A 13440-nucleotide genomic window follows, 5' to 3' on the forward strand; every position below is an offset into this window, starting at 1 on the left:
AGGAAGCCCACCACTGGATCTCCATCCTTTTCTTTGCTGTGTACACCTCTGTGATTCTGGGCAATGGTACCCTCCTCTTCCTCATCAGGGATGACCACAGTCTCCATGAGCCCATGTACTATTTCCTAGCCATGCTGGTGGCCACTGACCTTGGGGTGACTATGACCACAATGCCCACTGTACTGGGGATCCTGTGGTTAGATCACAGGGAGATTGGATATGGGGTCTGCTTCTCTCAAGCCTACTTTATCCATTCCCTAGCAATAGTGGAATCAGGTGTCTTACTTGCCATGGCTTATGATCGATTTATTGCCATTCGAAATCTCCTGAGATACTCATCTATCCTCACCAATGCCAAAGTGGTGAAGATTGGGGTGGGGTCACTACTAAGAGGCTGTGTGTTTATAGCTCCCCCAATAGTGCCCCTCCATTGGTTTCCTTACTGCCATTTCCATGTTCTCTCCCATGCCTTCTGCCTCCACCAGGATGTCATCAAACTGGCCTGTGCAGACATCACCTTCAATCGCATCTACCCAGTAGTTCTGGTTTCATTTACTGTATTCCTAGATTCCTTGATCATCCTTTTCTCTTATATACTAATCCTAAAGACAGTCATGAGCATTGCCTCAGGAGAGGAGAGGACCAAAGCCCTTAACACGTGTGTCTCCCACATCTACTGTGTTCTGGTCTTCTATGTGACAGTGATTGGCTTGTCTCTCATCCATCGTTTTGGAAAGCATGTGCCACGTGTGGTTCACATTGCAATGAGCTACGTCCACTTCCTCTTCCCTCCATTAATGAATCCCCTCATCTACAGCATCAAAACCAACCAGATTCAGCATGGCATTCTTCACATGTTCTCTCCATGCAAATCAAAGATTTAATCAGTGCTCCTTGGGATCCTCCACACAGGCAAGTGGGGTCAATATTGTTCTGCCAATAGAAGCTCATTATGCTCTTAGAACACTTGGTGTCTCCATGTAAAGACAGTTAGCCATTAAGAAATGCTGGGTGGCTTCTCCTAAGATAAATTGATTTCCTAATACATTACAGAGCTATAGTATACACTTAGCTCTGAAATGTGAGATTAAGTAACTCAAGTTTAAGTTGGAATTGATTTGAAATCATAATAATGATTTCACATTAGAGGAGAGGACTAAGTCTCCACTGAGGCCCAGGATATTCCTCAGGATATTTGCTATCCTTCACTAGGCTGAGATATTCTCCAGGAGAAAAAGCCTTGCCTCCCTGATTATTTGTGGGTTCTGTGAATATGATGGCCTTGTTCTTCACCTGATTAAATGTCCCTAAGGGTATAGGCCATGCATATCTACACATTTAAAATGCATTCCAGGATTCCAGAAGATAAGACCACACCTTCCTGAAAGTGACCTGAAAGTAGTCACTGTCTCCTATTTCTGTCCATTCTCTTCAAATAGTTGTCCTTCTCTTAGTTCAGACTAAATGTCAGACTTGACCTGCTTCGTCCCAGGGCGTAGAACTAGGAACAAAGGTTGAAAGCTGCAATGAGGCAAACTTGGGCTTGGTGTCAGGTAGTGAAAAATAAACAAACAAGCAAACAAACAAATGGAAAAAAAAACTGCCTTACATCGAGAGTGATCTGAAGGTCCACAGTTGCCATGGTCAGCCTTTCAAGGCAATGGATTCACCTTCACTGGAGGTCTTCAGAAAAAATAAATGCTGCATGACCACCTGTCAGGTATATTGTAGAGGGGATTCTTTTCCATACATAGGTTGGGCTAAATGCTCTCTGAGTTCTTTTCTACCATTCTGTGATCCTTTGCTGTGGGGTTGTCTGGCATTTCAGAGATCCTATTATTGTTGTTGTTGTTTTTGTTCTTCATTCTCCAAGAGGACCATGGCATCAGGAAGGAGATGTCATGACTTGTAAGTGAATTGGATTTAAGTGACGGAGGGCTGTGCAAAGTTACCAGCCTCACTTCCTCCTCTGGAGCCATCTGGCTCCAGTTGCAAGATAAAGATCAAGACAACTGGAGATGGCCTCCTCAGAGATCATAGAGAAGACTGGGAAGTGCCCTGGGAAGGAGTGTGCCCTCTGTTGGAGGCCAAGAAAATTGTAGGAAGTGGAATGGTAGGAAGCATGGGGTGTAAGCTGGACGACTCAGGATCACTAAAGAAACCTAAAATTGGAAGTGGTACATGAGTCTTCTATTGGCAGCTGTGGGGAGCTGCTGAAAGCATGAATAATAAGTAGAACAAGGTGGCATGGTGCCAGGTGCTGAGAGAGGACAAGTATGGGATGCAAGTAAATGATACAAGATGGAAAAAGGCATCCATGACAGGGACAAGCTATCAGTGACTTCTGAGATGGACTGAAAGTAAGAGAGCCAGAGGAAAGAGCAAGAAGAGGATCAATATGTAGGAAACCAGGTGTCTCCTGTAAGTAACTATATAGGATTCTAAGAGATGGTTATTCATTAATAATGATAGTTTCTTTTGACTCTAATTTGAGTGGTTTTGCTTTCCTTGACTTGCAAATAATATATTCATATTTTGAGTTTTGTGAGCCCACAAACTTAAAAGGAGAATGAATGACTATACTAGCGTATAAGGGGTTTATCAAAATTTTTAGTTCTAAGATTACCTTGATGGATATCAGAGATACTGACAAGTCCCTCAAATTGTATCCATTGCTCTTTATTATTCTTCATGGGGCTAAGAAGAACACATGAAAGTCCTTCAAATATGTGCACATAACTCTAACATCCAAATCTCCAGGTTAAATATTTTCAGTTCCTTCAAGCTTTTTTTAGAGGACCTCACCTTAAGGATCTTTGCCATCTTGGTTGCCTTCTTCTGTATGCTTTCCACCTCACTAATAGGCTTCCTAAAGTGAAGTGCTCAGAACTAAACACAGTCTGCAGATTTGATCTGATCAAGGTAGACACACAACTATCATGTCCCCATTCCTGGAAAGTAAGCCTTTTGTAATATGGTGTAAATTCACATTGACTTTTGGAGCTATCACTGTAATAGTGCTGACAATCAATTTCACACTATCATTTCATTGTAAGAATAAATATTTATAAAGCATCTATTGTGTTCTGGGCTCTGTGGTCCCTGCTGAATATCATACAAAGGTAAATAGATCTCAGCATCTGACCTCAAGGAACTTGAAGTCTATTGAGGTTGGTGGTTGGCTAGAGATTAAATGCATAATTTAAATGTTTCACTATTCTAAAAGTATGTGTGCTCCTATAGTGACCCTTATCTACTTTAGTATTCAGTGTAAAAAAGATGCTGAGACAGAATATTAATCATCTAGCAGTCAAACTCTTGGTAAAATGAATCTTTTAAAACCTGGCTTGAATGTTCTTCTAATGATAGATACATCATCTGTCATTGGATCCATAGTTGAAGACTTTCAAAGTCAGGACATTCAGACATAACAAGTTCTCCACTAACAAAACATTTGAGGATTCAGGCACAAATCCTGTCCCTCCCCTCATCTCATTGATAAAGGAGCATTGAAAAAAGACCTTACCAGATATGACCATGATTCCAGTGGACTGACAATGGAGAAAGCTACTCACTGCCTGATAGAAAGGTGATAGACTCCATGACAAAAAGAAACATTTTTTGATGAGGCCAATGTGGGAACTTGTTTTGTTTTATTGTGCATATTTGGTACAATGATTTGTTTTGTTTTCAGTTGGGGGAGGTGGGAGTGAGAGAGAATAAATTCTTGTCAATTAAAAAAATAAGTTTAACTACTAAAAACACAAATAGCGACATTACTAAATGGAATGATTAGAATGCATGAGAGAGAAACAGGTTAAGTGCCATGAGAGTTTTTAAGAAGGAAGGGTCTCAGGGGACGAAGCCAAGATGGTGGAGTAAATGCAGTGACTTGCTTGAGCGCTCTCTCAAACCCCTCCAAACACCTATAAAAAATGGCTCTAAACAAATTCTAAAGCAGCAGAACCCACAAAAAGACAGAGCAAAACAAATTTATAGCCCAAGACAGCCTGGATCATTGATCTGAAAGTACATAGTGCCAAGCAGCAAGAGGAGCACAGTTCAGCATGGGCGTGCAGGCAAGGCAGGCCTCAGCAAACCTGAAACAGGCCTCAGAGGACTTAATTGAAGTCAGCTGTGGCCGTTTCCAGACTTCTCAACCCACAAACATCAAAGACAACTTAGAAGGTGAGTGGGAAAAGTCTGTGTCAGCAGGGAGAGAGAAAAGTGCGGAGCCAGCCCCAGTCCCTGAGCTTGGCCCCAGGGTGGAGGCTGCTTCCAGAGCTTCTGGCCACAGACTGAGGGGGAATCGAGTAGTTGATCAGAGGGGTATTGCAGGGATCTATTTGCTGGTGCAGGATTCTCTTGTTTTGCCCATGTTTGGATCTAGGTTACAGTTCTGGGTGGTGGTCCTAGGGCAAGGAGGAGCACTGGAGAGGTGGAGCGTGTAGTGGCGGTAGAGAGGAAATCCTCCTCACAGTTCCAAGACAGAAAAGAGTACTTGTGGTCACTCACAGACTAGAGCACAGGCCAGGAAAGGAGTAAACACCCTACCCTTGATCATACCACCTTGGAAGAACTGAAAATTTACAGGTCCCTAGAAGTATCTCAGAAAATAGCTGCACACAACCCCTGAAGCTTGGGACAGCACATCCTCCACACTGGAAGCAGACCCCTACCTTAGCAAAGAGTTTGTAACTCAAGTAATTGGCTGAGATCATGAGCAAATAGGACAAAAAAAAGTCAGATCATAGAATCTTACTTTGGTGACAAAGAAGATCAAACCAAACAACCAGAAGATGACAACAAAGTCAAAGCTCCTACATCCAAAGCCTCCAAGAAAAATATGAATTGGTCCCAGGCCATGGAAGAGCTCAAAAAGGAGTTTGAGAAGCAAGTAAGAGAAGTAGAGGAAAAACTAAGAGTGATGCAAGAAAATCATGAAAAACAAGTCAACAGCTTGCTAAAGCTGTTGCCAAAAAAATACTGAAGAAAATAACATCTTAAAAAATAGCCTAACCCAAATGGCAAAAGAGGTCCAAAAAGTAGATGAGGAGAAGAATGCCCTAAAAAGCAAAATTGGCCAAATGGAAAAGGAAGTACAAAAGATTACTGAAGAAAATACTTTCTTAAAAATTAGAATGGAGCAATTGGAAACTATTGACTTTATGAGAAATCAAGACACTGTAAAACAAATCCAAAAGGAAAGAAAAAAGAAAACAATGTGAAATATCTCATTGGAAAAACAACTGACCTGGAAAATAGATCCAGGAAAGAAAATTTAAAAATTATTGGACTATCTGAAAACCATGATCAAAAAAGGAGCCTAGACATCATCTTTCAAGAAATTACCAAGGAAAACTGCCCTGATATTTTAGAACCAGAGGGCACAATAGAAATCGAAAGAATCCACTGATCACCTCCTGAAAGAGATCCCCAAAGAAAAACTCCTAGGAATATTGTAGCCAAATCCCAGAGTTCCCAGGTCAAGGAGGAAATATTGCAAGCAGCCAGAAAGAAACAATTCAAGTATTGTGGAAATACACTCAGTATAACACAAGATTTAGCAGCTTCTACATTAAGGGACCACAGGGCATGGAATATAATATTCTGGAGGGCAAAGGAGATAGGATTAAAACCAAGAATCACCTACTCAGCAAAATTGAGTATAATCCTTCAGGAAAAAAAATGGTCATTCAGTGAAATAGGGAACTTTCAAGCATTCTTGATGAAAAGACCAGAGCTGAATAGAAAATTTGACTTTCAAATACAAGACTCAAGTGAAACATGAAGAGATAAACAGGAAAGAGAAATCATAAGAGACTTATTAAAGTTGAATTGTTTATATTCCTGCATGGAAAGATGATATTTGTAAGTCATGAGACCTTTTTCAGTAATAGAGTAGTTGGAGGGAAAAGATTATATATGTATGTGTGTATATACATATACATATACATATACATATATATATACACATATAGCTAGATAGATAGATAGAGGGCACAAGGTGAGTTGAAGATGAAGGGGGTGATATCTGGAGAGTAAAATTAAGGGGTGAGAGTATTATACTGGGAGAAGGAGAAAGGGAGAGGTAGAATGGGGTAAATTATTTCACATTAAACAGACAAGAAAAGGCTTTTACAGTGGAGGGGAAATGGGGGAAGGTGAGAGGGAATGAGTAAATCTTATTCTCATAGGATTTGACTTAAGGAGGGAATAACATACACACTCAATTGTGTATGGAAATCTATGTCACCCTACAAGAAAATATGAGGGAAGGGAACAAGAGAGCAGGGGAATGATAGAGGGGAGGGCAGATGGTGGGAGGGGGTAATTACAATCAAACACTTCTGAGGAGGGACAGGGTCAAAAGAGAGAACAGAATAAATGGGGGGCGGGATAGGATGAAGGGAAATATACTTAGTTTTTCACAACATGACTTCTATGGAAGTGTTTTGCACAACCTGTTTTGAGTTGCTTGCTTTTTCAATGAGGGTGGGTGGGGAGGGAAGAAGGGAGAAAATTTGGAACCCAAAGTTTTAAAAACACATGTTAAAAAATTGTTTTCACATGCAACTGGGAAATAAGAAATACAGGAAATGGGGTATAGAAATCTATCCTGCCCTACAGTAAAATAGAAAGGGAAGGGGATAAAAGGAGGAGGGGTGAGAAAGAAGGGAGGGCAGATTAGCGGAAGGAGTATACAGAATGCATGCCATCTTGGGGTGGGTGGAGGGATGAGATGGGGAGAAAATTTGGAACTAAAATCTTGTGGAAGTGAATATTGAAAACTAAAAATAAATTTAAAAAAGAGAAAAAAATAAAAATGATGAAAAAAAAGGAAGGAAGGGTCTTTGCCATCTATAGCTTTGCAATAATCCATTGAGAGATACAAGAAAGGTTTGTTTATTCCAACATTAAGATAGAGAAATTGTAGCTCAGAGAGATTTAATGACTATTAAACATACATAGAAAGTAATTGAGAAGAGAATTCAAATCAGATATGCTTACTAAGATATAAATACATAAATATTCACATCTTTCATGTTCAGACATGTCTAACAGCCACAGCCAGAGACATGCCCATGGGCCAGAAACTCCTGCCATACTCTCAACACTCCCCTGTTCCCCTAAACTATCTCCACTGCCACCACCAAGGCTGTGGGAAAATCTTGATCCTCACATCCTACTTAAAACACACTGTAGTTGGACATCTGTTCTATAAGATTGACTTTTTGCTCTCTGTGATTAGTAAACCTTAGTTGAATTGAATTTTACATTTATTAAGCAATAATTACATGTAAATCATTATGGTTTTTTACAGATAAGTACTATACCTATGGTTTCATTGACATAAAGAACTCCTGAGGGACTAAATTACCTTTATCATTGTACACCAGTACCTTCTCTGCAGTTTAGAGAGTCTTAGAGGATTGTTTGCACAGGGCCAAGAAGGTTGTCCGTGTCAGAAGCAGGATGTGAAGCTATGTCTTATGAGCTTCAAGGCTGGCTGTCTATCTGCTATACCATAAGTGCTCTATTAGGCTACATAGCACATACAAAGCCAAAGATAATCCAAAATAACACATGCTACATGCTTCATTTATAGAAACCAAATAGTATGTGGGTAAGGTTGGAAAGGGCATTATATAACATGAAGTATTTAAACTGGACCTCAACACACAGGTAGGATTTAAATGACCATGGACTTTACAGGGAAAATGCTTTCTAGGCATAGGGAAAGTACAGGTCCTGTATGGGAGATGGTGAATAGTCTAATTTGGATGGAACATCAATCATGTGAATCAGGGTAGTGTGACGTGATGGTATAGAGAGACTGTGTTGCCAGATAGTGCTAGGCCACAAGTACTAGGCTGATAGATTGCATTTACGGGATCCTCCGGATATCAAGCCTTGGGCAAAGTGCAAAGGAATTCACAGAATCAGATAATCTCAGAGTTGAAAAGAACCTCAGATTTGCACTTGAACAAGAACCCCCTCCACAATAAACTTAGCAAGGGAAGCATCTCCCTGAAGGTCTCAAGTGTGGAGAAATCCACTAACTACTAAGGCAGCACATTTTACTTTTTGGTAGCTCTGATCATTACAAATTGGTTTCTTACATAAAGCCTAGCTTTCCCTCCTAGCCTCTGCATGTATTACTCCTTTGGCTTTTTAGTCTAAGTACAGCAAGTCTAAATACTCTTCCAAATAATAGTACTTCCAATACTTGAAGACTGCTATAATATCCATGGTAAGCTCTTCCAACACCCAAACACAGGTACTATTTGTCTATCTGGAGGGTATGAGTAGAACAGATGACGGTGAAAAGGGAAAGTATGGATTACAGAAACAAAGTGGAAGAGGAAGAAGAGGAGAATGAGAAGACAAGGAATGCAAGATGGTATGACCATATATTCTGAGCTAGGAAAGGGCCTTAGAGGTCATCTAGTTTGACTCCTTTCACTTTTAACATGTGAAAAACAAGCCCCAGAGATGTCAAGGAATTTGTCCAAAGTCATAGAGGTGCCAATTAGAGTTAGAATTAAAACCGATCTGACTCCAAGTCCTAGTCATTTCCTTGGCAAGGCTCTGTCATGTGAGAGAGAAGGAGAGGAAGGGGCTTGGGCTGAAGGGAGGACAGGGACAGAACACAGCAGGCAAGGCTCTTGAGGTGATCTCACCAAGGACCTAAATACATGTGATGGGAAGGACTTTGGTTTTGGTGAGGTAGGGGATAGAGACATGAAGGAAACAGTTGCTATCCTCAGGAATCTCACCATACCATTCATTCATATGATATAGGCATCTCCTGATCCCAGATACATTGGTTGAAGTCTCTGAGTGACTTTTTTTTCCATACCTAAGTGTCTCCCAGGAAGGGAAAAGTCATGTATGCTGCCCAGGAGTCTGCCTGTCTTTACTGACAATGATGCTATTAGGGTACAGAGTCCATCTTGATAGAGAAGGCATTCTACTTCCTTGGAGCCACTGAAGGACTGAACATTACACATTTGTAGCACCACAGTTCAATGGGATACAGCAATAACTGCTTCATATGGGGATTTGTGTTGGACAAATGAAAGTGTCAAGGCTCAAAGGAAATATCCTTTCCTTTCTTTCAAGAAAAAGAGACATCTCAGATTCTCTGCCTAGGGAACTTTATAGAAGGGAAGACAGAGAAATTTACTTCCTTTGCCTAGGAAGGACAACTCTATATCCAGAGAAAAAGGAAAAAGGAAACCAAATAGAAGTATGAGAACAAAATGGATACAAGTAAATTGGAAAAGAAAAATAAATGAAGGCTCAGAAAGACTTCTGTAGAGCTGGTGTTCGGTCCTAATCTAGTGGGAAATATAATACATTTGATTACAAGGTTATCTTTGGGATCTCTGGGAAGAAGTGAAGAGGGTGGGAGCATGGCAGCAACTATGGAGGGCCCGAGGTAAATAGGTTAATTTAGATCTGGGGTCACAAGCAAAATCAGAGAGAGCTCACCCAGTGTCCTGAGAAGTAATAGAATAAGGCTTATTCCTTTTGTACAGCAGAGAGGCTGAGACCAAAGATGAGTGTCAAGGATGGCTGAGGTTAAATTAAGGTATAATTGCAAAGTTTCAGACCACAGGACAGAAGAGTCCAGACTCAAAGGATAATGAATGGGAAAGTATTGGAGATCAGTAGGCAGAGCATTAGGATTAGAATATAGATTCTTAGCTCTAACATATTAATTATAAGACAATTAGATATGTATTATTGAAGAGGTACCATATTAATAATCTACACATTCTACACACAAATGTTTCCTTAAGAAAAGGTCCAAGAGGATGTTGATAACCTGAAAACTATCTTCAAAAAGGCAGGCTAATTAATGAAAACGAGAAAGGGACCTCTGTTTCAGAGACCATAACTGTATTGGACTCCTTTCTTTCTTCTGCAAAGGTACCACTATATTTGCCTATATCAGCTTAGCCCCCTTCTTGCTGACTGCTGTTGCAGGTCTGGATCAAGCTTATCACTGGATCTCCATCCTCTTTTTTGCTGTATGTCCTGTGTGGTCCTTGGCAATGGAACTCTCCTCTTCCTCACTGGGGATGACCTCCATGAGCCCATGTTCTACTTTCTGGTTATGCTGACAGTCAAACTCTAAGTAGTGACTATGACCACAACGTCCATTGTGAAGTAGGTCCTGTGGACCTACCTCCTGTAGTCTTATCATAAAGACACAATGGCCTTCTCCTTGGTTCTACTAAATTTTCTTCTCCTAGGCCTACCTTATTCACTCATTCTCCACAACATAATCAAGTTTGAGTGTCTTTCTTGCCAGGCCCTAACACCGGTCAATCTGTTAACAAGCATTTATTAAGCACTTTCTATGTTCCAGGTACTGTACTAAGTGCTGGGAAAACAAATGCAGGCAGAAAGACATTCCCTGTCCTCAAGTAACTGACATTCTAATGATATTCTAATTTCCTCATAAGAGGAAACTGTAAAAAGGGAGATAGGGAGTAGGTGTGGGAAAGAGGAGGAAAGATGAAGGTATCTAACAAAGGGGCATAAGTCAGGAGTACAGCCTGGAGAGGAATGAAGCAAGGCCTACTTGTACTTCTTAAAATGAAGCTTTTAAACTAGCCAATCAGAGAGAGGCTGCAGGGGTGGAGGGTACTTCCAAAGTGGAAGTTCAGGGGTATAGTAAATTTCCAGAGTGAAGAGGTTTCTATGGCATTGCAGAGAAAGCCCAGAGAGTCAGGGGTGTAGTCAGTTGTAACTCACTGAGATACACCTCCAGTCTCACTAACTCCAGAGTGGTGAAGATAGAGGTAAAGGCACTGCCAAGGGACTTGTCTATGGTTCCACCAATAGTGCCCCTCCATTGGCTTTCTTATTGCCATTCCCAGGTTCTCTTTCAAGCCTTCTGTCTCCACCAAGATGTAATCACACTGGTCTGGGCTGATATCTACCTTGGTGTCTTGTCTTTTACTTTCTTCTTGGACATGAGCATCCTTTTCCTAATCCTCTAGAGAGGAAAGACGCAATGCCCTTAACACCTGTATCTCTGCTGTGTTCTGGTCTGCTATGTCAGTGATTGGCTTGTCTCTTATCCACCATTTTGGAAAGCAGTGGCATATGTGGCTCATATGGTCATGAGCTATGTCTATATGTCTGCCTCCTCTTCCCTCCACCAACTAACGCCACTATCTACAGAATTAAGACTAAACAGATTCAGCATGGCATTCTTTTGCACATCATGTAAAACTAAGACATGAGCATATTCTTTGGGGTCCCCATAAAGGAAAGAGGGGTCAGTTTTTTTTTCTCATCCTGGGGCTATCATAAGGTCTCAGGCATTTCCCCTCAGCACATTTAACCTTTAAAAGATGATTAGGGTCACTGTTTATAGTAAGATAAACATTTATTAAGTGCTTACTAAGTGCCAGGCACTGTGCTGTGTTGCGAATACAAATAAGGGATAGAAAGACAATCCCTGCTCTCAACAAGCTTACAATTTAATGGAGGAAGACAGTACACAAAAGAAAGCTGAAAAGGCAGAGAGGAATTCCAGAAGGTACCCTACAGAGGGGCATGATGGAAATAATGGTGGGGTTGGAACCAAGTAGATGGGGGAAAATGAGCTTTGAGGTCATCTAATCCAGTCTATAACTTCTAAAAACCCTTGCTACAGCAACCTTCTCCTTTCCCTTTCCCCTACCTCTCTTACTCACTTGCCACCCCCAGTAAAACAAATACATCAGCCACCATCTTCTGTTTAAAAATCTCCAATGCTAGACAATTCACTACCTCCCTGAGTCTGATGTCATTTTCCAACAGCTGGAATCATTAAGAATTTTTCTGTGTATCTATCACGTGCCTGTTCCCCTATAACTCTTCCCCACTAATCCACATAAGGCAGCTAGGTGGTACAGTGGATAAACCTGTGCTTGGAGTCAGGAGGACCTGAGCTCAAATTTGGTCTCAGACACTTACTTGCTAAGTGACCCTGGCAAGTCATTTAACCTCTGTCTCTCTCAGCTTCCTCAAGTGAAAATTTGGATAATACCTCTTATATCCTAGGATTGATGTGAAGATCAAATGAGATAATATTTGTAAGATGCTTAGCACAGTACATGATACATAGTAGGCAGTTAATAAATGTTATTCCTTCCTCTCTCCAAGTTCTGTCCTCTGGATAGGTCTAGCTCTTTTATATGGTTAGTTTTCATATAGCTAAAGACAACAATCATGTTTCCCCCTAAGCCTTCTCTTTTCCAAGCTTGATATTCCCTGTTTCTTTAGTTAATGAAGGAGTTGATGAAGGAAGCATGGCAAAGGGGAAAGTGCACTCTCTGTGGAGAAGGAGGCCCTGGGTTCAAATGCCCTGTCTGATATGTTGCCTGTGAGACTTAGGGCAAATCATTTATCTACTCTCAGCCTCATAATCCTCACCTGCAAAATGAAGAATGCCATCTCAGGCATTTAGAGAGCTATGATCTTGTGATCACAAGGCCCTTCATTATCCCACTTGCCCACTTTTGGAAGTTTTTTAGTTCAGCAATATGCTCCCCAAAACGGAATAGACAGAATTGGAGAATGTTAGAGACTGGGTGTGGCTAAGGCAGAGTATAATGGAACAAATGGGGAAGACATTGAATACTTGATTAATTGTGTATTTGGTAGAGCTGTATTTCTGTGAAATTAATTGGTGTGAGACAGATACTTAAAGTCCAAGTCTTATTTAATCTAAAACAGAAAGAAAAATAGCCATTTTTCCATTTTTTAACATATTTTTTTTTCAATTTGATGTAGATTGCACAGCTTCCTCCTGAAAAAGAATGACAGGAAGCAAGAAGAAAGGTTAAGTTCAGAAAAGGTTGGTTCTGATGAATGCCAGGTAAAAATTATATAGACATGTCATACATATATTATATATAATATAAATATGTATAATAAAAATAAATAAACATAAAATAGGTTTACATGACATTATATAAAATATATATTGATGTCATATTTGATTTATAGTGAAAGAAAATGGTAATGCTGAAATTAAGAATCATTTTCAGCCTCTTAAAGACCTCTAGAGCCACATCAATTCACAAAGCACTTAGTTAAATGCTCAAATTATGCTAAAACAAGAAAGATGAATACATTTTCTGGCTTTCATGGAGCTCACATTCCGACCTGCAATCAACTATGCATGTACATTCAAGGTTTGTACAGGGTAAATTGAAGGGACACTCTGAGGGTAGACACTAGCGTTTTATAATCTTGTAATTACCCATTTTCATTTTGTTAATGTTGAATATTTATCTAGCACCTTTCTCTTCCAGGCTCTATACCCAACTGGATACACAGGAAAATTAAAAGCATTTTGCAGTAAGGAGGGGATGGAAGGTGGGAGTGAAGCCACATACAGCTGAATTTATGACTTGATTGGTGTGTGTG

At 40.4% G+C, this 13440-nt stretch overlaps 1 protein-coding gene and 1 pseudogene across 1 annotated transcript in view; both read left to right on the plus strand.

The window, feature by feature from the left end:
• Positions 1 to 884, plus strand: part of LOC114040959 (olfactory receptor 51B6-like) — a 1902-nt gene extending 1018 nt beyond the window's left edge. Inside the window, exon 2 of the mRNA XM_027859194.1 lies at positions 3 to 884. Within this exon, the coding sequence (XP_027714995.1) occupies positions 3 to 884 (882 nt within the window). The remainder of the gene's footprint in view (positions 1 to 2) is intronic.
• A 1363-nt stretch (positions 885 to 2247) lies between these two features.
• LOC114040960 lies at positions 2248 to 11251 on the plus strand (annotated as a pseudogene).
• The last annotated feature ends 2189 nt before the right edge of the window (positions 11252 to 13440 follow it).

The sequence above is a fragment of the Vombatus ursinus genome, unplaced genomic scaffold (genome assembly GCF_900497805.2).
Source record: "Vombatus ursinus unplaced genomic scaffold, bare-nosed wombat genome assembly UNPS02014161.1, whole genome shotgun sequence".
NCBI lineage: Eukaryota > Metazoa > Chordata > Mammalia > Diprotodontia > Vombatidae > Vombatus > Vombatus ursinus.